Source organism: Manacus candei, unplaced genomic scaffold (assembly GCF_025592945.1).
Source record: "Manacus candei isolate 608988 ecotype Guabito, Panama unplaced genomic scaffold, ASM2559294v1 h1tg000011l, whole genome shotgun sequence".
Classification (NCBI taxonomy): Eukaryota; Metazoa; Chordata; class Aves; order Passeriformes; family Pipridae; genus Manacus; species Manacus candei.
The window spans coordinates 11,711,239-11,736,145 of NW_026138059.1; the positions used below are offsets into that span (position 1 = coordinate 11,711,239).

The 24,907-nt window shown below is 34.0% G+C and overlaps 1 protein-coding gene across 5 annotated transcripts in view; it reads right to left on the reverse strand.

The window, feature by feature from the left end:
- Positions 1 to 24,907, reverse strand: part of CSMD1 (CUB and Sushi multiple domains 1) — a 1,077,494-nt gene that overhangs the window by 34,852 nt on the left and 1,017,735 nt on the right. For all 5 annotated transcript variants that reach the window (XM_051778075.1, XM_051778073.1, XM_051778072.1 and 2 more), the window contains 4 exons: positions 17,886 to 18,059; positions 15,597 to 15,770; positions 5,899 to 6,087; positions 2,588 to 2,761 (listed from right to left, as the gene is read on the reverse strand). In XM_051778075.1, the coding sequence (XP_051634035.1) occupies positions 2,588 to 2,761; positions 5,899 to 6,087; positions 15,597 to 15,770; positions 17,886 to 18,059 (711 nt within the window). The remainder of the gene's footprint in view (positions 1 to 2,587; positions 2,762 to 5,898; positions 6,088 to 15,596; positions 15,771 to 17,885; positions 18,060 to 24,907) is intronic.

The window sequence follows — 24,907 nt, forward strand, 5'->3', positions numbered from 1 at the left end:
AAACTCACTTTCCAGGACATGGTGGCTGTATCCAAATTGACTATTGAGAATAATCTCTGGCATACACAAACTTGTGAAGTATTTGCACATTGTTTGAAGGGCTCCTAGGGCTGAAAATATTTTGGGAACAATTCTAAGAGTGTAATGGTCCCAGTGATCAAGTATTAGCTTTTATGACTTGTGCCCTGGCACTGTTAAAGCAGCAGTCTAGATGTGGCCTCTGGATGCTGTCTTCTTCCACTTATTCTAAGACATTACTATTTCACAGACATTTCTGTCTGCTTAAAATGTGTGAAATAACATGGGGACTGTGATTCAGGCTACCACTGTGGTATGTTTACAGCATGAAACAACTATGTGGCACTACTTTGGCTTGTGAATGGAAAGGAATTGCTCAGGGCAGAATGATCTATGATTCTGAAAATCTAATGATGTCAGTTGGCTTTAGGACTTTGCTGAGGGAATTATTACAAATGAATACCTATAGATTTATTTTTTTCTTGGACACACCTAGTTTTGACTTGGATAAAATTTGAACTGGGACCACGCAATTTTATAGTCCAAGGGTATAGACAAAGGCAGTTACAGTACTATGAAAGTCTAGACCCTTTTTTATTTAGCAATGTAGAAGGCTACTTATCCATTATTGAAAAACGAGTGTAAGTCATCTTAAGCAACAATCTCAACTATCTCTTAATTCATAAGATACAAACAGGTGACAACAAACCCTGAGATCATATTTATACCATCATAGAACAATCCTGCATTCAAACATATATTAATATATCACAAAGAATAAATCCCATGCAGAAACAGACTACAGGTTTTAAACATGCACAAAACCAATTAGAGTTCTCAGCCATCCTGGGCACAATCATTCTTTCACTGACATTATGACAACAAATTATTCATATTGGATTTTGATGGAGTCATCTCCTGAATATCTAACACGGAAAGTGTATTTATTTTTTTAATTCTAAATACCTTAGAGAAATGAGACACTTTTTAGAGTTTTCTTCGGCTGCTTTTTAGATAGTTTTTCTTTGTCGTTTTTATTTTTTATTGAGCTAACAGAGATAGATTTTTATTTTCCTAGGGAATCCCCTTGCTCTCAAGATGGTGTCCCATCATGTTTAAACCTAGAAAATTCAATTCTGCTTCAGTAACAATATTTTAGTTACACTAGATATATTTTCCCCACCCTAGGAGATGAGTATCATGGTCCTTCATGTTTTCAAAATCTGTGAGTCTATAAAAATACTATCATATTCATGACTGATACCTGAAGAGCCTCAATTATTAGCCATCAAAATTTCCTTCCACCAGCATGAGAATTTTCCTTGTGATAAGAAGTGTTGGATAACAGCATTAGAGGGCTCTGACCTTAAAAATTTTGAAGTCTTGGTGCAATTTCAGATCTGGCATATTATGCTGGATAAAAAGGTGTAAGTGACATAAATGTGGGCTTAAGACAAGCAAGAAAAGGCTTGTGTGAAAACTATATGAATGTCCTGCAGAGATTCCCTTCAGGTCTAGGAATAGATACTATGAGATCCAGCAGTGTGAGAAGACTCTAAACTATTTCCTCCTCGAGTAGCATAGAACAGAAAAGAAATACTGGTGATTTAAATTCACTGCCTTTTCCCAATATTTCAAATTCTGCTCACCATCCTTCCAGAATCAGCTCATAAATGGACCTTTTTCTATGAACATTTATTTAGAGCTTTTTCAAAGTAATGAATTTAAATAGGTTACACCTATTTAATAGGTGTAACCTATTTAAATCAGGTCAAATCTGAATTGAACTGCATTGAATTGGATCAGCCCAACAGTGGGCACATCCAAGAGTTTAAAGGGAATTCTAAGCAAATTGTATAATGAGTAACTATGAACAATTTTCTCACTAGGAAATTTTCTTCTTAAATCAGTCAGGTATTTGTTTTCTTATATACTGAAGCATGTAGACTTGTTTCCCTTACAAAACCTAATAATACACTTTGGATGTCCTCAGTAGCCAACCCTTACCTGAGGTCATCACTTCAACAAAACTGTGAAATGGTTTATGGCTTCTACTAAATTTGCATAGTCTGGGGGAGAATAAACTGTTCATGTATGTCCTGACAGCACCAAGAACATGCCAGACATTTATAGTATTTGCACATTGCAAAACTAATAAAGTATACTTCTGTAAGTGAAAAGAGGAGCAATATGTATGTTTACCATTAGTATCTTTGCTGTGGAGGTTTTTATTCACCATTTTCTGATGAAACAACCTTTGTTTACACAAAATAGTGTTCATAAAAATAAAATTTAATACATGCATTCTTTTTAATCAAAACTCAACCTGGTTTTAAGTACTGTTTTACATGTTCTATACACTGCAGCACATAAAGGCAACATCTAGTTAAGGAGTGAATTTGTGAAGTAATGACAAAGAGAATGAGGCTATGACATAGCTGAGTGGCCATTGGTGAAATTAAAATATACTTGGAAAATAAATAAATGTCTGACTGTAGCTAAAAATATGTGTGAGAAAAGCTTTATTCATGTGACAAGGTGACATTCAGATAATGGCTGGTATGTGTACCTGAACAGTGAGGGAGGGTCCCACTCCAGTGGCTATCTTCTTGGCACTCCCTTGTAGAATTTCCTATGAGCCTTCGACCCGCTGTGCAAGAATAGTGAACTATGGAGCCATATGTAAATTTGTCTCCTGAAAGAACTGCATTTGCAGGTACCCCAGGATGTCCACAAGAAATGGCTAACAAAGGAAAGACCACAATATTATGGTTTCATGGCACAGAAAAAGAACCTATTATAACCTTTAAATATAAGGCTTGTTTCACACAACATACACTTCTGTCTGGATTTCAACTCTTTCATATCTTCAGTTTTGCTGTTGCTATAGATTTACTGGTCATTTGTAAGATTAAACACAAAGCTTCATGTAAAACTTCATATAAGACTAACCCATCCAGTTCAGACTTTCTCTGAAAATATAGAGTTCTCTTTCCTCATTCATTCCTGTCCTTTCCCACAAATAGTACACATTATTTCAGTTACAGTTAGGAAAGAATAAACCAAATACGGTTAATGTTGCAATAGGCTAACATATTACAGATATGATAATGGTAAGTAGCTCTATCATATCTATAAAATAACTAGATACAGTTTCAGCAGTACAATGAAATATAATATTCTGTATTATTACTATAGCAATGTGTTGCACTTGACAGAGCAGTAGGAAAATGGATTACTGAACATTTTTGTAATTTTTTAATCATATTTATGGTTAAGTTAAATATGTAACTTTTGTTTGAGAAAAAAATCAGATAAACAGTTTTGGTACATAATAACTAGCAAACAAGGAGTTCTGCTCTGTTATATGAGGAAAAATAAGCCATCTTAAAGTGGACAAGAAATCATATTCATAATGCCTTTTGTATAAAAAATAGGTCATCCAATAACGAAAGAAATAACAAAGAAAAATTTTGCATAAATTTAGTAAACAGTCACATGAACAGACAGCATTTAAACAGACCATTTGAACTTCAGCAGCTTGATAAGTTACTCTAAATAATTATCTATGATTAAATTATCTTTTTAGAAAAAAAAACAACCTATTTTTCTGATGACTATTTCTGACAGATATCAAAATTTTCTCTGTTATACCAGATCCCATGATAATGTTGATCTGACTGCACAGTGGATTCTGCCAAGCTTTGTGGTCCTGGCCAATGCTGTGTGTTTCTCTTGTTTTCCTTGGCTTGACTTAAGTGTTCCTGTAGCAAATGGTAAGCCAAATCAGGAAGCTGGTCTGGCTGAACAGTACTCCCACAGAAAAAAACAGTGTTTCATTTTCAGCCAGGTCAGTTACCTTAATGAGCTTACTTACATCAGTACCATGGAAATGCGAGTTCTGCCACAATTCTGGAAGGAGCTGCAGTGAGTGATCAGATTTTATGGAATCAAATCACACATAGGTAACCTTAATGTAGGTTTATAATGATTTATAGTGAGTAGCATGAATTTCTTCCCAAAATATGATGAAGAAAAGAAGGATTCATTTTTAAGCAATGACACATGTAGTTATTGCCTTACATATAAAAGAGCAATGTCAGAAATTTCCATTTGTTTACTCTTGAACTAGAATTGTTCATGGTTAACTGTGTCTACTTTGGGTTCAAAACTTATCTCAACTACCTCTCCAAGCACTGTGCCCTAACACCAAAATCAATCTTGAAAAAAATCACACCTGAAAAAAAGAGATTATCACTGATAACTTTTGAAAACGACATCTCTCTTATAGTACTTGAAAAAGCTCTGAGTGACTTAATCTGTGAATAGATAAACAGATTTTTCTCTCACCAAGAGCCCTAATCATTTCATTGAATTTTCCTTAGAGGAAAGTTATTTAATTTGTCCCAGTGATACTTAGGGTTCAGATGGTGTTTCAGCCCACCAACAGCAAAGTAGCAAGAGTTAATCTGGTAGATGATTGAGGGATATAGGCACCTCCCAGGTTTATTTGAAAGTTCCTATGGGCTTGATCAGTAGTCCCCAGAGAAAGGTCATGAATTCCTATTCTAAAAGGAGATGGATACTTATGATTTTTTTCTTGAGCTCTGTCTATGACTTTTTTGAGCAGAAAGTCATACAAACACTACCAAACTTCCAAAACACTTGATGTGGAAAGATGGGTAGCTATTCTAGGTGATTTAGATACTCCATCCTCTTTTGTCGCTCGCATAAGGAGCATCTCTTCACACTGAAACTCCAGTCTTGGAAGTAGGAAGGGATTACTGACAGATTTGGGTCACGGACTTTCATAATGGTTTTTCTAAGATACAAAAAGTGAGGAATATGCATGCATCAGTCAAATGTTCTTGCCAAGTGAAAAATGTATACAGCTTTTTTGTATTTAAAATGCTATATTTTGCCTAATGATTTTACTATTGAAATGTGAATAAACCTATTTTTTCAGGTTATAGCTCTTATTCACAGATATTGAAAGTGCAGATTTTTGTGAAAAACCAAAACAAAACTGCTTGGGTCATGTCAATATTGGATACATAATAGTATGAAGACCAAGCATAACAAAGAAATAAATTCACTAACCTAGTAACATTTATTGCTCTGGTATAAATCCATAAAAAATAATTTTAGTAAAAAATCACAATTTGTAAAGCAAAATTTTAAAATAATCCTATGTGTTTCACATTAAAGTATACTTCAATTTCATTTATTATTTCCTATAATTGCATTGTAAATTAGAAATCATGTCAGCACATTATTAGTGACCAGAGAAGAAAAATATCTCAATGGAAATTAGTCAGCCAAACTGTTCTTCTTTAAAGATCTGCAGCTCACTGAATTGATTATAGGAAACACCGGAAAATTTCCTCCCTCTCTGAGGAAAAAATGATCGAGAAAGTATGAAGTGATGTTATGAAAAGACTCTCTTGAGCAAAATTTTTCTACACAACATTTCACAGATTCCTTCTCACGCATACACTTCAATAAGTCTGAAAAAAAAATCATCTAATAGAGGCATTAGTGGTCTTAGACTATCAATCTAAATTATAACATACAAATAATAATTTTAGATTTCCCTAGTTGTTTTCAGATATCTTAACAATTCACCAAAAAGAGAAATTAATGTTAACTTTCTGGCATTAGAAATAATATTTCCGCAGTTCCCTGTAAACACATTTTTAATAATGGCAAGTTGCATGATATCTTGTCTTAATGTTTTCTTAGTGAGACACACAATTTGCAATATGTTGATCCTAAAGTTCAATTTTTTTCTTCAACAGATGTTTACACTTTTTTTTTGTTTATCATGATTTGAAATCATGCAGCACTCTTTAATACTAATCCAACTGAATGAATACTTACACAAACACTTTGGTAATGATCTATCCCATAATCCATTAGCTTTACAGGTCAGTGCAGATGAGCCCAACAGATAAAAGCCCTTCTTGCAATGGTATGCCACACTTGTTCCATATTTGAAACTTTCAGGATAATTCTGCTGTCCATGCCGAATTGCATTTTCCACAAAGCCAGGATCAGAACAGTTCACCACTGTAGGACAAACAGTATTCATTACTGATGCATAATAGCAATATTATAAGTGTAACAATTATTTTCATTACTTTACTAGCAGCTCATGACTGTGGTCCATATGATATCCTTTGTGGGTTTTATTTGGCTTGAATATCAGATATGTTGACTCTAAGTAAGTCTTTAGATTTTTTTGCTTTGAAAGTAATACTAAGATTTTACTCCAGTATTTGTAATAGTCTTGGACATACAAGATCAAAGACAAAAGGGAAATTGGAAGAATATTTTATCATTCTCTTGGTAAGATTAGTTTGGTCTTCTACGTAATTTTATGTGAATGAACCCAAATTAAAAGTAAATCAGTATATAGTTTAAATAACATTACACATTCTTTGTTACTGCTTTTTTTCAATGATTACTGGTCACTATCAGCTAAGTCTAATTCTTTCACTGGGAATACAACTACCATTGTAGCACAAGGATGCATGTGAAAGTCTGTAAAATATACAGTACACTGACAGGAAGCCTTACCAAAATACTAACCAAGATCTGAATGAGCTCATATGTCTGTATTCACAGTGCAATTCTTTCTTACAGAAAGTAGCACAGTTCCCAGAAGCACCACATGCTGCATCCCAATTAACCCTGTTTCTTAAGCAGCTGCACGTGGTGTAGTGCTGTGTAGATGCCATTGTAAAGCTTCTGCTTTTGAAAGTAGCCTGCGTTCTCTGCGTAGTTATAAGTTGCCTTGTAGAAACATATCCCTAAACTCAATTTTTCCACATATGTATATACATTCTGAAACATTTGAATCTACATCTGAATCAATGCAAAGTAAAGAAATGCCTGCACTTGTCCTCTGGCATGAAGCCAGTAGACGGTCGCTATGTCTATGCTGTTGTGCTCTGCTGCTCTCCAGACTAGGGAGAATTTTTCTGAACCGCTCATGAGGAATGGTCCTGCTGTCTATATTAACCCCTGAACCGTGCTCCAAACAATTCCTATGAATGTGTCACTTGGATCAGATGAAAAACTTGTTGGAGAACCTTCTAAATAAGTAGAGGCAATTAAGCTCCCATGCCAGAGCACTCTTCATTTTAAAAATACAGATAGATTTAATTTCAAATGCAGAAATGAATATTTCAAAATAATTTTACTTAGCTAAAACTGCTATTATATGGTAATTTGATTCCCAACTTCACAATAACACAATATCAGCATTGTGATCCATCATATCAAAAGCTGATATTCAGGGTTGTATGGAATATTTGTACTGAACTGTACTCAGCTGTACTCAACTGCACAGAACTAAACTCAGATCTTCTGAGATCTATGCCCGTGTTCTAATCAGTACATCAATTTTCAATGAAACTACATATCAAAAAGTAACTGCATCAAAATAGCACTTTTCTATTCTACTGATATCTACCTATTTTAGCAACTAAATCACTAAGAGCAGCTCTTCCTTTAAATAATCTCTATATAGGTAAAAAGTAAGGAATTGTGTTTTATGACCTTAAAAATGCTCTGGAAAAATATTATACTCCTACCCCAATAGTCCAAATGTGAATTAATATCATTTATGAATATATCAATCATATTCAAAATTTTTCTGCATTAGATATTTTATCCTGGTGCAACTAGGACTCCTTGCTGTACTCACATAGATCCACAGTATAGGTGCATGTTTAGTAGCCTGTATTTAGTATCATCCACATTTATTTTAGGTCAGGACTATATTACTAAAAATTCGGCATGTGTAGCTTAAGTAGTGTATACATTTTTACAGTGAGATTTCATTAACAAATACAAAAAACTAGAGGAAATTTGCATGAGGACACACATTACTGACTTTTTTCCCAAGCTACAGGATAAGATTCGTACTGTTTGTCAGGCTTAGTTTCTTGTGATGTTTAACAGGTAAGCGTGCTAAGTTAGCTTACGGAAAGTCAGTATTAGAAAGATGAAGATATGTTACATGAAGATATGCTGGCCTAAAGCTACCAAAGAGCAATTCTAACAAAACTATCTTTGCAAGTCAATAGGGAGAACTGAAAAACTTAATACTCCATGCAAACCAGAAATATGGAATGTTCAAGGAATATACTGCAGTCCCAAAGTATTAATTTGTCTGTGTGATACAGAGTTCTCATTCTTGTACCAGTAGTATTTGTTTAGACAGATTAGTGATGAATGAAATACAGAATAGTCACCGAATGCATAATTTAAGCATGTGCTCTGTGCAACGAAATTCTTGCATCATATATGAAGTCTTATCAAATGATTATGCAAGAGAATATTTCCCCTAAAGTTAAAAAGCAAACAAAATTATGCCTGCAGTGCCATTTAAGATCAGCTATAGATCTTTAAATATATACTCAAGTGTGCTGTTGCTAAGAAGGTCTGCAGTAAGGAGTACTTTAGAAAAGAGTTTGAGTTGGTCGGCATACAGAACTAGGGCAGTATTTTCCCTGATTGCCTTTCACCCTGGGGACTCAGTTGTAAATCACAGTGAGAGCAGACGGAGATTGCTTTCTCTCAATGACACCTGTCAAGGGTTACATGGGAAATGAATTCTGGCAGTCTCGGTTTAGTCTTCTGAGAAAAGCTGGAGAATGCTTCAAGTCTGCCCTGATAACTTTGGAATCTCACACTGAGTAGATTCAAACCCTTGAGGACAAAGAAGTGAAAAGACCATGTCAGAGTCCTTTAGGGCAGCTTTCTGTTAAAAAGTTGAATGAATATCAAAAAAGTACATAATTCACAGTTTTCATTTCTTGTTCACTCTTTTTTTCTTCTTTCACGACAGAAACAATCTTAAGTTTCTTTTATAAAGTTTCATATCTGATCAAGAGTATTTTTAAACTTTTTTTATTTGAAAAGTATTGCATTAATGTTGGTATCTAGAACATATATAGGGACTGACACTCAGTGAATAAAGAATACAGAACAGAGAATAAAGAATAGAGAATTCACTCTGACTTTATGACAAGTTCTTTCTTTTGAAAGCAGTGCTTATGCAAGCATAGTGACAAAATTGCCAGTAAATGGAATTTTAGTAAAGTTCAATTCAAAGTCAACAGTATGCAAGAATGATAACTTCTCAGATTTTGCCAGGTATTACAATAGAAAATTGATCAGAAAGATAAAATACTTACCTATTATTTTTCTCTGCATGTTTTGTCTATATGCAAATTCATTTGTGGGCATCTACGTACAAGTAGTATCAACACAATAACTTTTGTCAGAATAGTAGAAACTCCGTGGTCATGTCTTAAAGTCTTTTTATATTTTTTCTTAATCAGAGCATTGTTTTTCACATGGAAGAGGAACTCTATTCAGTTGCCTCAAAAGATGTTTCTACTACCTTTTGAGGTGTCTTTGCCTGATTTCTAGGCAGATTTCCCTTCAGAGAGGTGCAGAAATAATTTTAAGTTGTGTGTCATCTCTGCCGAATTCAGCTAAATATCTCAGAAAATTCATAGCATCTCCCATGGCACCTCACTTCTTTATTTAGGAAACTTAGTGCTAATTGTCGTTTTGAAGGATATCAACATGCTATTAACATGAATGGATTAGTTATCTCTGACATTTAAAGTATAAAAAAGCCACAACAAAGGCCTGTGACTTTGGAAAAACAAAACTGAACAAAACACAACATTTCTCAGCTTATATGAATCCTTGATACCACCATAGATGAAAAATTGCTTAAATTCAGAGCTGCTTTGTCTGGGGATGAGAAGAATTGGTCATCAGTCTCAATCTCTCCCACCTTTCTATCAGTTGCCATCAGAAAGGTTATTTTTCTTGTCAGTGAAGGAATGATGGTTCAAATTATATACTCACTAAAGAAAACACAATAAAATTGGGCATTCCTTGTAGATACTAGATTCTTGATAAGACAAAAAAGTCTAATTAAACTTTTCAAGAAACTATCAGTAATGAGATAAAGAAAATCAGCACAAAAGCAGTATAAATAGAGACTTGAATTCTTTATTACTAATAAATAGTCTGAACTTACTGATAGAGACTGAAAAACGTGAGCTAACACACACCTTCACAACTTTGCCAAACAGATCCTCTGAGCAAAATATTTCCAGTTTTAAGAAGCATATTTTTCATAGGAAAAAAGCTCTTAAATCTCATTTATAAGAAGATAAAAGATATGACTCTGCCTTAATACAGGCAGTAAGTGATAGGCCAGTCTATCCAATGCCAAAGTAAAGAAATCCTAACAAGAAAATCTTCTTCTTGCAAAGATGTGGTTAAGTGTGGTGTTTAATATGGTAGTATAATACATGGAAAAATGACCTGCAGCACAATCAGGAGTGCAGAGCCCTGATGAGACCATCTGATTCAGTTCTCATTTTGGTGGTTGTCATAATGAAAATTAGAAAGCATAGAGATTGTCTTTCTGTGCTTCCAAAGACAAAATAGAAAGTGGTTCCAAACTGCTAATGACAAAAAAAAATCCACACTGAACATACTTGGTTTAGGATTTAGTATTTTCATACTAAATCCTCTGGCACAGCACATTCAGGCTCACCAAGTCCTACTCAGGCAGGTTTGCAGAAAAGAACAGAGATTTGGGTATTGGAAATTTTCTGACGCCATTTGATTCCAGTTTAAAGGCAAGCAACTGACTACTTGACCTATTCTTTATCAAATAAATAAGGGTAGAGTCCATGTAGAGAGGAAAATGTTCTATCTCACAAATTATGAGTTTAAAATCATACTTCAATAACCTTGATATTCCAGACAAGACTACTGTAAATCTTTAAAAAATACTAAATATATCAATAGGATTAAACATAAAATTTAAAACAGATACTATTGTTTAAATAATTCAAAAAATTTGGGGTTTCTATCTCACAAAGTACCCGAACATCACAATATGCCATTTTTTCGCTTGCGACAGAAGCAGTGGGAACATAGTTTTTCCGAGGTATAGGTATTTTAAAGATCATGTTACCTCAGAGCACAGGTCCAAATCCAATATTAAAAAAATGCGTACGTTTTTAGAGATTAAAAGTCTCACTTGCTGAACCAAAAGAGTTAAATAGAATAGATTAAATAATTCTTAAATTACCAAAATAACAGCATTATGGAATAGAGGGAAATATCACTGCAAAGCAGTTCAATGCTTTCAGTGTACAAACATATTGAAATCCTTTGTTTCATAGAAGTAGCATATATGATCTTTTGTGTGCATTGCTTTTTTGTCAGCCAAGAAACCTCATATAATTTCCTTGGTAAACTTCTTACCCATAGTTAATTGGTTAACCTGCTGCTGACACAACAGATTGAAGCAATGTATCATTGCAAAGAGGTGCCTAAGAACTGCCCAGATTTATTTTCTGTAAGTATCAAGGTATACTGTGCATGCATGGTAGCTCAGTTGCAACAGTAATATAAAATAAAATACAATAAAATAAAATAAAATAAAACAAAATTTCTTCAATAGCTTCAAGCAGCAATCTTTAATTTGTAGTATTTCATCTAGAGTCTCAAGTAAGTGAAGCCAAGTTCATTATTTACTCAGGTGAACTCAAGTGAGGTTCGAAAGAAAGGTCATATGTAAAATCTCTGTTGGATTAAATGGCACAGTTTTGCTAGGAACATCAGTCCTTTCCCAGCAGAATATTAAAGGACCTGAAAGATTTACTTTCTTTGTACACAAATTCATGATTCATCAATAACAATGAACTTTAGAACAAATATTTTCCACCCATTAAACAAAAAGGCAATTTTATAAGTAAAGTCATATGCCAAAAGAAGTGCTATTACTTGCTTTAGTGAAGTTCTAATCAATTCATTAAGCAATATTGTTGGTGTATATGTAGTCTTTAGTCATAAATTGTACAGAATCACAGAATACTTGAACTTGGAAGGGACAGCTAAAGAGTTTGCCCAGGGCTTTGTCCAGTCAGGTTTTGAATGCTGATAAGAATGGACACTCCACAATGTCTCTGGGAAATCTGTTTGTGTGTTTTACCACTCTCACATTTAAGAAGCTTTTTCTTATGTTTTATTTTATGCCTTTTGCATCACGTCCTTGCAGTGGGCACCAGTGAGAAGTCTAGCCCTCTTTTTTCACACTCTGCCTTAGACAAGAGTAGATGATCAGCAAGATTCCCCTTCTCTCCTCTAGGCTGAATAACCCCAGCCCTCGATCTCTCTTCAAATCACGGTTGAGTCCATGTGGGAACTTTGTGTTTCCCGAAAATGTCCTTAGGAAAGGGCAAAATACACCAGAGAGGAGGCCACACACACAAAAATAAAAATAAAAAAAAAAAAAAAAGGAAAAAAGAATAAGAAAAGTGAAAAGCAACAAAGGGAACACTGATTTTAGAAGAGAGAGCGGTGCCTAAAGGAGTAGATAATCTCTGCAGCCCTGTGGAAAATGCACACCAGAGAAGAAAAACAAAGTGAGAAGAAAGGAACAGCAGAGAGAAACTGCTACATACCAATTACAAGGTCAACTCACTATGCTAGCTTAAAATAAGAAACAATACCAATTATCTAGACAATAGAACATTTTAAATGTAAGTAAGAAGTAGGAATCTCCCAAATTTCTAGATCAGAGATGCATGTAGCTCATCAATGGCATAGAACTACTCTAACACTGACATGCTTAAACTGAAGTTACTATTCCCTTTATGCAACGACTGAATATCTTTTGGTGCACAAACATATTTACAACAGTTATTTTTACTTTAGACAGTATATTCCTCTCTAGAAGCCAAAATTAGGTTTCTTAGAGAATTTGCAAACTTCGTGACATCTTTTTCAAACAGTTTAAATCAGTTAAACTCAGTCCCTGAGGTGAGCAGCTACAGCTGGTGACTGCCAGCTAGCAAAGTGCTCTAGGCTCTCACGGGGTGCATGGAAGGGGGAACAAAAGGGGAAGTGACAAAACTAACTGGATCCTCACAGTTTGTGATGGAAGAGATACAAGACACTCACTGAAAAATATATGTTGCTATAGAGAAAAAATACTAAGTGAAGAACGAAGTGAAGAAACACTGAGTGAATAGCAAAAGTCCAGGTTTACACCACCTACATGAGAATAGACAAAACTGTAGATACTCAGTTGAGGAACTCTGGGTCACTGTTCTGGTAGGAGTTTCCTATGGTTAAGCGAATGGATCTTGGCAGAGTTGCATCTATAATACTCCTTTCAGAAAACCAATCTCCCTAAACAAGATTTCAGACCATAAATTGGCCTGGATCAAACACAAATTCATGTGATAAATTAAAAAAGGAAAATAAAAGTGGACAGGAGAGACAACTGAAATGTTGTAGTAACTGTAAGTGTCCTAATTCTTGGGTTCTTATTTTTTAAATCTTCTCAGTCATTGCATTATTTTTCCTCTTTCACTTTGATTTGTTTTCCTTTTAAGGAATGTAGTAGAGTTCAGTGTAAATAGTTGAGTAACTCAGATTGTAAATGGGCTTAAGCTTCAGCAAAGCTACTCAATCTCTCCCTCTGACAGTCAAACAGAGTAGATTCAGGCTGCATCTACAGGATAAGTGTAAAAGTGTGTGTTTTCAACAAATAAAATCTCACTTAAATGCCTCACAGATGAGATGGAGGAGTTCGTTCACTAAAGTCTAGCAAAACAAAGCAGTATGAAAGGGAAAAAAAATACACGAGCCTAAACAGAAACAGTTTGCTAATTCCTGTTTCTCTGTTCCAATAATTATATTGCTATGCTAGTTAACTCACTTGAATAAATTCTGAGGGTAGTGACTGAGGGAATTGCCATCTCTTTATTGTTTTAATGAGAATGAAAGATCTAATTCCACACACACTGAGCTTGAAATTGCATCAGCCAGCTCTGAAACAATATGATGAGCTAATCACCAAAGATAATTATTATTCTTAGGAACAACAATTGTAATACAATAAGATTTTTAATAAACCAACAGGTGGAGATAATAAAGATACAATAGCTGAAGTTAACTTCTTATTAGTCCCAATGTTTGTATCTTTAGCATGACTTCGCTGACTGCAATTTCCTTTAGCCCATAAAGGACAAGTTACAAAGAACAAAAAGCATACTTACATTGATTGAACATTTTTCCTGTGAAAGAAAATACTCAAGAAAAGCTTACTAGCCACTGCATTTCCAGAGAAATTTTTGTGTTCTATTTCTTTGCATGTTCCATAGTGGGCATAATAATCACATTCTTTCCAGACACTAAGCATTTTTTAATACGGTTTTGGTTTACATATTTGGAAATTAGCACTTATTAAAATTTGTAAATTAACCCAGACAATTCCAGCTTTGAATATGACCAGGAACAACATTATTAAATTAGAGCCATAAATTAGAACCTACATTTCCTTCTGGAGCCTTCAAGAAAAAAGCACTGAAGGATATACAGTGTCTCAGGACGTTTTCTCCAGGCCGTTGAGAGCTTTCAGTATATTTTACATGATTCACCTCATGTCTTGCCTTTCACCTCTCTGTCAATTTGCATCTATTTCATAGTCAGAAGATATTCAGTCTGCCTCAGTGATTTAGAAGAAAATAATGTGCAATATCTTATTGGATTCAGCATTGAGAAAGCATGTACTACACCAGTAGAAGCTATTTTGGGGCATATGACATTGAAACAACAGACCAGTGAACAGATTGTAGGTGTTTGATAAAGATATTGGTGGAACAGAGCAAAGACTAGATATTATGTCCATATTCTGCAATAATAGCCAAAAGTTAAAGAAAAGAAATTAAAACAGTTGTCATAATGGAAGGAGTGAAAACAGACTAATTTCAGAGACTTGCTTCCCTTTTATTCTTAATTACATTACTGGCATCTGGGTAAATAAATCAATCTGAGAATTCTAGACTGTGTTTTAAAATGGTTTCTCTTTGTCCATCCCTAATATGTACATTTGATACACATTTTCTCATAACACAAACCACTTGCTTCATTCTGATCTCTCAAACATGTCTATTTTACCCATAGCATACCAGTAATTAAGCTCAGATAAGTCTTTGCAAGAAAACCAATCAGAATTAAATCTTACTTTTTTTTTGTGGGGAAAGAAAAATCAAGTACAAAAGTTATGAACATATCTCAGATATTGCTAGGAAATACAGAAAAATTAATAGTGCTTTAATGCATAAATATTCAACTGCATAACTATGTTTTAATAGGAGTAATCAATCGTTTATGGAAAGTATACTAAAATGTACCTAGTTCATACTAGACAGCCAACTGTGATTTATTAAGGTAATATAATTTTCTGATACAAAATTCACTTTATATGTTTATAAACTAAATACTAGGGATTGCAGTCAGAACTTCGAGGTAAAATACTGAAAAGCCTAGGCTTCCTCAATACCCAGCCCTAACTAAAATTTCCAATGTAGAAAGGAAAAAACTCAAATAAAGATGGCAATAAGTTCCCAAAGGTCAGGTTTATGAAGTATATCCTGGTATTTTGAAGGCAGGGTAAAGGAGGATCATACCTGAAATAAGTAATTAGAGAACAAAGAATGTAAGAGAGAGTTTCTTACCTCGGCAGTTGGGTAAAGGGCTACTCCACTGCCCGTTGCTCCGGCACTGTGCTCGAGAAGCACCCTGAAGTAAGTATCCAGCATTGCAAGTAAAATTGACAACATCATTTAAATTGAACTCACTGCCATTAGTCATTCCATGAGCTGGATTCCCGGGATGTCCACATGTGATTGCTGTTAGAAGAAAAATAGGCAGATTAGCATCCAGAGAATGACTTGCTGGTTGAGCTCCTTTAGGGTTTGGGTTTTTTTTGTTGTTTTGGTTAGTTAGTTAGTTTGTTTGTTTCCCTTCTGGATTTGTTGTTGATATTTATACAGGAAATTTAAGAAAAAAAATTAGGATATACTTACTCAGAATTCTTAACTGCCAGAAGAAAAATCTTAATTTTTCAATAAAACTTTTAGAACCTACTTTTTACTTCATGTTGAAAGTTGTAATAAAAATAATTATATATATATACATATATGCATTTTGATACACATCTGATCTGTATGAGACCTTAAAAATGCATATCATTTGCTATATTCCTACTAATACAAATAAAAGAAAAACTTTTTTTCCCTGCATATTTAAAAATGTAATAGGAACAAAAAGCCAAATTTGATGCACTACTTCAGAACATTCTGGAGTTCTGAAGCATCCCTATTCTAAAGGTTTTGCATTGTTTTGCTTAAGTAGTGATTCTTTTAATCTAATTTTCTTATGACAATAAATAAATCATTGTTGGGAGTAAGTCTTTCCCATTATGTGTATTATTTGTATTGATTGTGTTAAAATAAAACTTGTAAAATAAACTTATTAGGGTCAAGCTCTAGGTTTCCATGTGACAAGATATTAAAATATTATAGAAAATATAGAAACCATAGATACTGACAATGTAAAATCAGAATGTATACATACACACACATATAAACACAGAACTTTTCAACTTTGTTCTAGTGCTAATGATGTTTCTCATACTCAAATAAATACACTGTACACAGGTTTATCTTTTTCATTTGAATTTGTTGTGCTGCTACTCAAAAGGAACTAATGGAAAATCTTCATATTTCCTGTTTACTCTAATAAGAAGCAAGTGAAAAGATCTTTCAGAAAATACATGCCCAAGCCCTAACCCTCCCCCCCAGCTTTGTCCCTTTCTTTTAAAGGAATTTTATTCACTGCACAGTAAAATGAAACCACTAAAAGTAATAATGCTAGCTGGTGACATTTCTCCTTTGATGAATACAAATCACTTGAAGATATAAATAGGATTTTAAAAGGACAACTACACTTGGCAGTTATTTCCTGCAGCTGTATACAGTTAAAAATTTTCATTTTACCCCTGAGAAAGAAAATACTGAATATTTTGAAATCTAATGACTTACCAGTAATATAACTGAAATGAAATAAAGATACTAAAATGTGTTGAATAGAAAAGCTGATCATCTCAGTGACTTTCTCTGTGTAGACAAAAATACTACTGTCTGAATTGCAGACATCTTAAAAAATAGAGCATTGAAATAATTGATATAAAAGCTCCATTAAAAATAACAAAAAATGTATAAAAATGGGGATCTTTATTAAAACTGAAATAAAAATAAAATCAACTACATAATAAAGTAGTACAATAAAAAACAGTAAAATTGCACTTGGTTACGATAAAATGGCTGATGGTCCAGAAAATGTCAGAAAATCTTCCATGCAAAGGATGAAGGATGTAAGAGTAGGAAAGACTCGTCAATTCTAGCAATTAATTACAGGATTTTCAAAACAGAAGAATTAAGAGCAAAAAAACAAATCCTATTAAAGGGTATAAAAAAGTTAAAATATTTTCTGACAGATGTAGCATAATTTGATGCCATGCCTAGGTTTGCACTGGTAGGCCTACTTGAAAAAATGGGCAGTCATCATCAAAACTGCACAGATGAACAGTATCCCAGCTTTGTTCACGAAACAGTGAAAATATACAAAGGAATTTTTTATTTCTGGTGAAAAAAAAATAGGGGAAAGGCTTAGTAAACCCACTTAACATAAAAATTATGCCTGGAGAAAAAGAGAGAAAGCAATAGGTTAAGTTACACAGCTGCAGCCTGCAGTTCAACCCACTTCAATGTCTATGTCATCCTGTTTCTGAAACAACAGAAATCAGAAAATACTGAGTGTAGTTAATCCATCTGTGCTAGATTAGAGACAGGATCATAATGAGCACCTCATTCAAAGACCTCATTCAAATTCCAATCAACTGTTAATGTTTAATTATGTTTAAAATAGTAGCAATAATTCAGTGAAAAACTAATCATACTTACGGACACACACAGGAGTTTGTCCAGACCACTTGTGATCCTGTAGGCAAATTCTGACAGATGTACCAACAAGCCGAAAGCCAGGATTGCACTGGTAGACCACAGTGTCACGATAACTGAAACCATCTCCACTAATATGACCATTTACAATTGGGTCCGGAGAACCACAGTGACCAGCTACAATAAAAGAACAACCAACTAAAAACATATATTTTGACAATCCTTGCCAAAATTTACAAGAAAAAAAAATCAACTTTCAATAAACAATATATTTAGAGTCAAGTACTGCACCGTGCAGAACAAGTTCTCAGGTATAAAACCTACAAATGATATTTCTTGTACTTTTTTGAAGAAGAAAATCATGAATAACAGAAAGGAGAACTCTATGATAAAATAATAGTATGAGTTTGAAAGTTAAAGACCTCACACTTCTCTAAGCAAAATGACAACCTTAATAAGACACTTCACCCTTAAAAAAAGTAGAGGGTAGATATTTCAAAGTGTACTGTCCAAATTGGAAAGCAATATAAGGAAGAGTTTACTATAATTCTTTCATGAATATGAATTTATAAGCATTTTCCAGACAGATGAAGGCATAGAAAGGAAGCAGCATCTACCAGCACTGTTTCCTCCTTATTTCAGCTGCTGTTAAAAAACACAGAATGCATTACTCCAGGATAATAGCAGTCTTGGCACTAAGTAATACTTTAATTCTTTCTGGATTTTTCATTTTGTTTGAAAACAGAGTTGCCGAACAGGAAACTATTTCTCTTCTTCTGATTAAGGAGGAGAAAAAAGTTCATTTTTTATGACAATTGCAGTAATTTCATCTGAGACTATGCTAAATCTTCATTTTGAGAGGGGAGGACTGGGACCTGAGGATCATGACTGCAGCTAGAATGGTGGGAGGTGTGTGTTATCTTTTGTTTCATGCAGGCTATATCCATCAACAGTAACTTGTTTGTAACTTATCTTCTTTGGGATTTAGTCTACTTTCTAATAAAGCCCCTTTAATAATGCTAGACAGTATATTACACTCGCACTTAATGGCTTCTCTAAAACATAAGAAGGATAAAACATATGCCACTTGATTTGGATTTTTATATGTATAGGATTATTTTAATAATCCTAATTGTAGGATTGATGATGCCTATGAGGACACATTGTGGTACTGTTCTGCAAATTTTTGGAAGAAAGTATGAATGCAAGCTTTTCAAATCCAACTTCTTACACAGCTACTCTTCCCCTCACAACAGGGAATATGAAAACAGAGAGTAAGTAACAAGGACATTGAAAGCATATTTTTCTTCTTGAAATGTCTCATGAAAAATTCATCTTACTGTTCTCAGTCCAAATTAGTAATATGATCCTTCTTACCGTTTTCTCTCCTCCAGCCTCACCCAGCCTCTCCTTGTCTATCACGTACTCTAGACCCTAAACCCATGATAGGCCCTTTCCCTGAGTTTGCTTCAGTTTCCCATCTCTCTCTTATATGGTGGAAGACACAAAAACTACACACGATTTTCCACATGTGTGTTGAAGAGGAAATAATAATCATGACCTGCTGACTACACTACTGTTCCTACAATCCAGTCTGTGATATTTTTATTGCAAAGTCACACCTGTAACTCTTAGTGGGCCTCTCCACTCAGTCACCTGGGCTACCTTTTGTAAAGTTTGTCTTTACCCAGTCAGTTCCAGGTCAGTACTCAGGAAACGCATTATTCTAGGCAAAGTGAAGGATTATGTATTTGTCTTTGCTGAACTTTAGGAGCTACCTGTTGGCCCATTCCTCCAGATTCTGAAGATCCTTCTGTTTAGCAGTGCTGATATTCATGTATTAACTATTCTCCCATCATATGCTGTCATCCACAAACTTGTTGAGGCTGCATCCCAGCCTGTTATCCAAATCGCTGACAGAGGCTGAATAGTATGGGCCTCAGTATTCATCCTCAGTATCCACTGGCTACTTGTCATACTTCAAATCAAGAAACACTACCCTCAGACATTGTTTGTTCAATTACTTTCCATCCATTTTGCAGTCCCCTCATCCAGTCCCTGTCTTCTTAATTGTCTACAAGGATACTGTGGAATACTTTCAGAAGTTTTGCTACAATAATACAAAGTGAAAGAAACCTACTGCTGAAATCTACATCCAATGAGACAGTCGTTGGAAAAGGCAGCAAGATTAAGGTTTGCTTTTGATTGTTCCATCCTGCCTGTTCCCAATTATCTCTTTATTTTACTTATGCCTGGAAATTGACTTAATTCCTGATACTTGCTCTCTAATTTTTTTCCAGGGACTGAGGTGAAATAGAAAGGAATAAGTTTGATTTTTAAAAAATTTCTAGACCTAAATAGTGAAGAACTGAAAACCAGTTGATACGTTGAAGCCAAACACAGGGAACCACAGGGAATTTCAAAAGGAAAAATAGCTGAGATGTGCCAACAGTCACAGAGTCAAATGCAAATTATTATGCCTTTTCTCTGAAATGGAGATTTAACAAGTTGCTGGACTTACTATGTGAGCAATTTCATCTATAGATATTTCTAATTACTGTATTTAATAATTTTTTAGGAAATTTTGCCTCATTAAATAAAATATTCCAACAAATCAAGAACTGAAAGAGCATTCCAATGACATAAAATGTATGTAATTTTCTCATCAACTAAAATCAGAAAAAAAAATAAGAAGGTTGTGAGTGGATTTTTTAATAAAATATGCTCTCGAGAAATCTGCAAAACCTGTAAATTAAGAAAATTTTTCATATGGGTCAAGGTTAGTTCAGTAGTTTTATTGTAAAATACTTGGAAATCAAGATACAAATAATTCTATTTATTTTAATAAGAATTTGAAATATAAGCAATATCACAATATCATACTGTGATTTACCTAGAATTATCAATTAGAGGATCTGATATTTTTACAAAAGTACAGTCTGCAGTAGCATTTTTTCACATTGATAAATCTAGAGAATTATACATATTATAATTAATAATGAAGTAGATTATATTTAACTTAAGATTTTAAAGAATCTCCTTGACTTGTTTATTTGTAATTTTGCACCTGAAAGTCATAAAAAGTCAGTGAAAAAAAAATCTGTTCAGAAAAACACATTGATCCATGATTAAGTGCCACTAATCATACAGAGGGAGTTAGGTAATCCTAAAAGTTTCCAATTTGCTCTCTGTCCTACATGTGATCACTCATACACACAAAACATGGATAAAAACACGTTTTGTGACTTATAGATGCAATTTATTTTTGTAAGGAAAAAAAGGGAAGAGATAAAATATCAGCAGTGTGAGTAACTGAGTGAAATTGAAAGAAGTTTTACCTAACAATTCATATTTATCTTTGCATAACTAAGAAAAAAATACATGAATACATATAATACTAACAACCTGAAGACTTAGGGCTCATATTTAGCCTTAGACTCATTAACTACAGTCATTGATTTTAGCTTTCTTTTGAGACAAATAATAAGGATTTGACAAACTCTTTCCCATGGTACATGGGAAAGTAGAAATTAGTGTACTCATCTGCCCTGAAATCATAAATTAATTCTACACAGACCAGTGGGTAACATAAAGTGATGCATATTTTCAATTACAGCTGTCCTGAATTACATTCATGCAGGTATAGTATAGGTAAAAAGCAACTCTAACTCATTACCATTCCTTTGAAAGGAAAAGGCTCATTCAGAGCTCCCTGGGTGTTTGCCTCCTGATTTTTACAGGCTTCAGGTAAGTCCTAAAGGCACCTCTGGAATATATTTGGGACACGTTGTCCTCAAAATTTAGGAATACACCACTAGCAGCATTCACATCTCACTTTAAAGTTTAAGAATTTATCTTTCCTGAATTCACTCTGGAGGAACCTGCATAGTTCCATTGACCTTGTTGGGAATTTAGGAACTTAGATTGTACTCTAAATTGCATCTAAATTAGATGTCTAAAGTACATGTTTTGAATATACCTTATGTGAGAGAGTGTAAGAGAGGCAGGGAAGGATTTAGTAGCAGAAGTATGACTTTCTGCAGTATGCATGTGATAATGCAAATTTAGACTTTCACAATCCAAGCTGTGCAGTATTTTTGGCACTATAGACCCTGTCTGATTTTGAAATAGCAAAGATTAAGTAATGATTAATGACCTGCCAGCTCTGAATGTGAACTTTTTTTGTCTAATGAGGTAAATCCATGTGTTTAACAGTTCTAAGCTGCATATGAATGCATAGGGCTGCATTCAGCAATGAAATCAATCAAATAGAAACCAAAGTCCACCAAAGTTTTTAGAAAAAGAATTGGGAAGTATTGTAAGACAAGCATTGCTTTTTTTGCAGTAATAGTTCCTGAAAGAGGTCCTGCGCTCATTACAAGTGGGACTAGATCTGTAGAAATAATTTTAAACACAGAATGCAGATAGTCAGGTGGGAAAAAAAAAGTTTTTAGTTATGACCAAGGGGATAAAATAATAGTAGTGGATACCAATTTCAATGTGAATTTGTAAAAAACTGAAACAGAAAAAATCCAACAGGAAATTACTCCTGCAGAGGAAAAGGATGAATTCAAATAAATTAAATTCAAGCTGTATATAGAAATAGTCTTTCCTAACTATGAAAATAAAATGGAATTGTTCACTATGCACTATGTACTGAGGCTACTGTGAACAGCTAATATTCTGGGGTATTCAGTGCAAAATTTATTTCTCAATATCAGAATGGAAGAAACCTCTTTTCCAGCCTTCCATGGGCAAGAGTAATTTATAATACAAACAGAATCCATTGAGATATGTGTATGTTGGCAGCCAAATTATCCAAATTAGCCTGTCAAAAAAAAAACCAGTACCTAAGTCCTAAATACTATTATTATTGATCAGATTATGAAGTGGTATATCAGGTTATTCAAAATGAATGAATGTTAACACATATCTTTATGCTTGAAATCATTATATGCAGGTGTCAGGCAATACTCTGGTAATGAATGGTATAACACATTGCAAAAATCTACAGGGCTAATAGCTCTTTTCTTTTTTTTTTTTTTTACAATCTAGTTTACATGTTTGCAACAGAAGAAATGGCTATGGAAAATACTCTTACAAATACAAATTTTGGAGCTGTTGGATCTTCACAGTTGCAGTTCCATCATATTTTAAAGTTCAGTCAGCCTCAGTCCAGGGATAATCTGACACTAAGAGAAAGCTGATGTGTTTTCAGATTCAATCACCTGTATAGTTCCACTGTGGAACTGATGAACTTATGTATGTGAAAAAATAATGACAAATCATAACATTCCCCTAACCAGCACTTCAGTGCAATTCTTATTCCTAGGTAAAAAAAGATTTATTTTACCCCTTTGCTGCTCTAAATATTAAAAAAGGTAGCAATTAGTGTACTCTGTTTATGCCTTTATTTCCTAAATCAAAATGACATAATTCTTAATACGGCATATTTTAAAATAAAAAATAATGGCTTGAAAATATATCAAACTAGATAATTGTTCTTTTTCACAACATTTTCCAGAAGTAACTGCATCTTGCTGGGAAGTCTGTAATAATGAATTGACATTTAGAAGTTGGGTTAGCTCTATGAGGCAATGGTCACAATTTTTGACCACAAGTCCCTGTTAGGGCGCCATTTGAGGTGCTTGTTGTTGCACGAACCCCACTACTCACACCATGGAGTGGGAGAGCAAGATTAAGATTTATTATAAATACAGTGCTTAAAACGTGTCACATGATCTTTCAACCAACGACATTAAAGTACTTCATTGAGCATGCGTGAGAGCCCAGAAAATTGCAAGTCCCAAAATCCTTTGCTACATTTCTTCCTGCTACACTCCATATCTTGAGAGCTGACATATTGTAAAATTATATCCGCAAAAATTGTAATACAAACATTACTGTTGCAAAATTAAGAAGTTAATTAGGAATATATTATGAAAGATTATAAAATCTTAATTCAGATCAGAATACATTATATCATGCTTTTTTTTTTCTGAAAACATTCTGTCTTTATTTTCCTTTCTTCTACAGACTAGTATCTGAATCAAAAGAAAGAAAAAGGCAATCAACAGGGCAAGCAGAACACAAAGTGTGAGATTTTATCCCTGACTTGGAGAAGACTCCCACATTTCTGTATTTCTCCTTTACCCCACCAAATTATCTGCTCTATATTGATGAAGAATAGAGTTAATATGGAACTGATAAATTCACTTTCTTTTTCGTGAAGTTTAGATTATTATGCTTTTGTCTGTTAGTGCATTATTGTCTTGTAACTTGCAACCTGTTTAGGAAATATTTTCTCTAAAAGTATTTTCAGGCATTAAAGATCTCCAGAAATGCAGGATGTTGTCACTAGTACTCTGTTAAAACTCATGTTTATCTTACAATACCTGCTATTCTTAATAACCTTCTAATATGAAATTTATGATACTTGGAAATTGTTTTTTTGAAGACATGATTGAGTTGGTATGTGGTCCCATCACACCTGGTTATTGTGATGCAGATGTTCTCCTTTTAATAGATTATTCTACCAGGAGAATGTTGATGTGTTTTAAAATGCAGCTCTGGTTTGCTATGTTTTGCTCTGGAGAACTGTAACCATTTCTTTCAGCTTTGCATCTTGGTGAGAGCAAGAACTCAAAGCTCAATAAATGCAAATACCCTTTATGATAGTTCTATGAAGTATCTTTGCTTAGAAAGTTAATACAAACCAGCATAGACTTATTAGTTGTGTCTATAGGGTAATGAACACCAGCAACCTGATATGCCAAAGGTCTATCTGAGCACAGAAACACTGTGACACTATTAATGTTGGGAAAGTTAAAAATGGAATCAGGTGCCTAAGAATTCTAACCAACCATTTGATATAAGTTCTTTAGGTATATGGAAAACTTCTTTCTCACTTTATTTTTACTTGGTTCATGCAATGACAACATCAGGGTTTCATGGATGGCATGAAGGTTTAAAGAAATGATGCTCAGAAGATTTTTTTTTCCCCTGTTTTGATTTGAATTAATTTC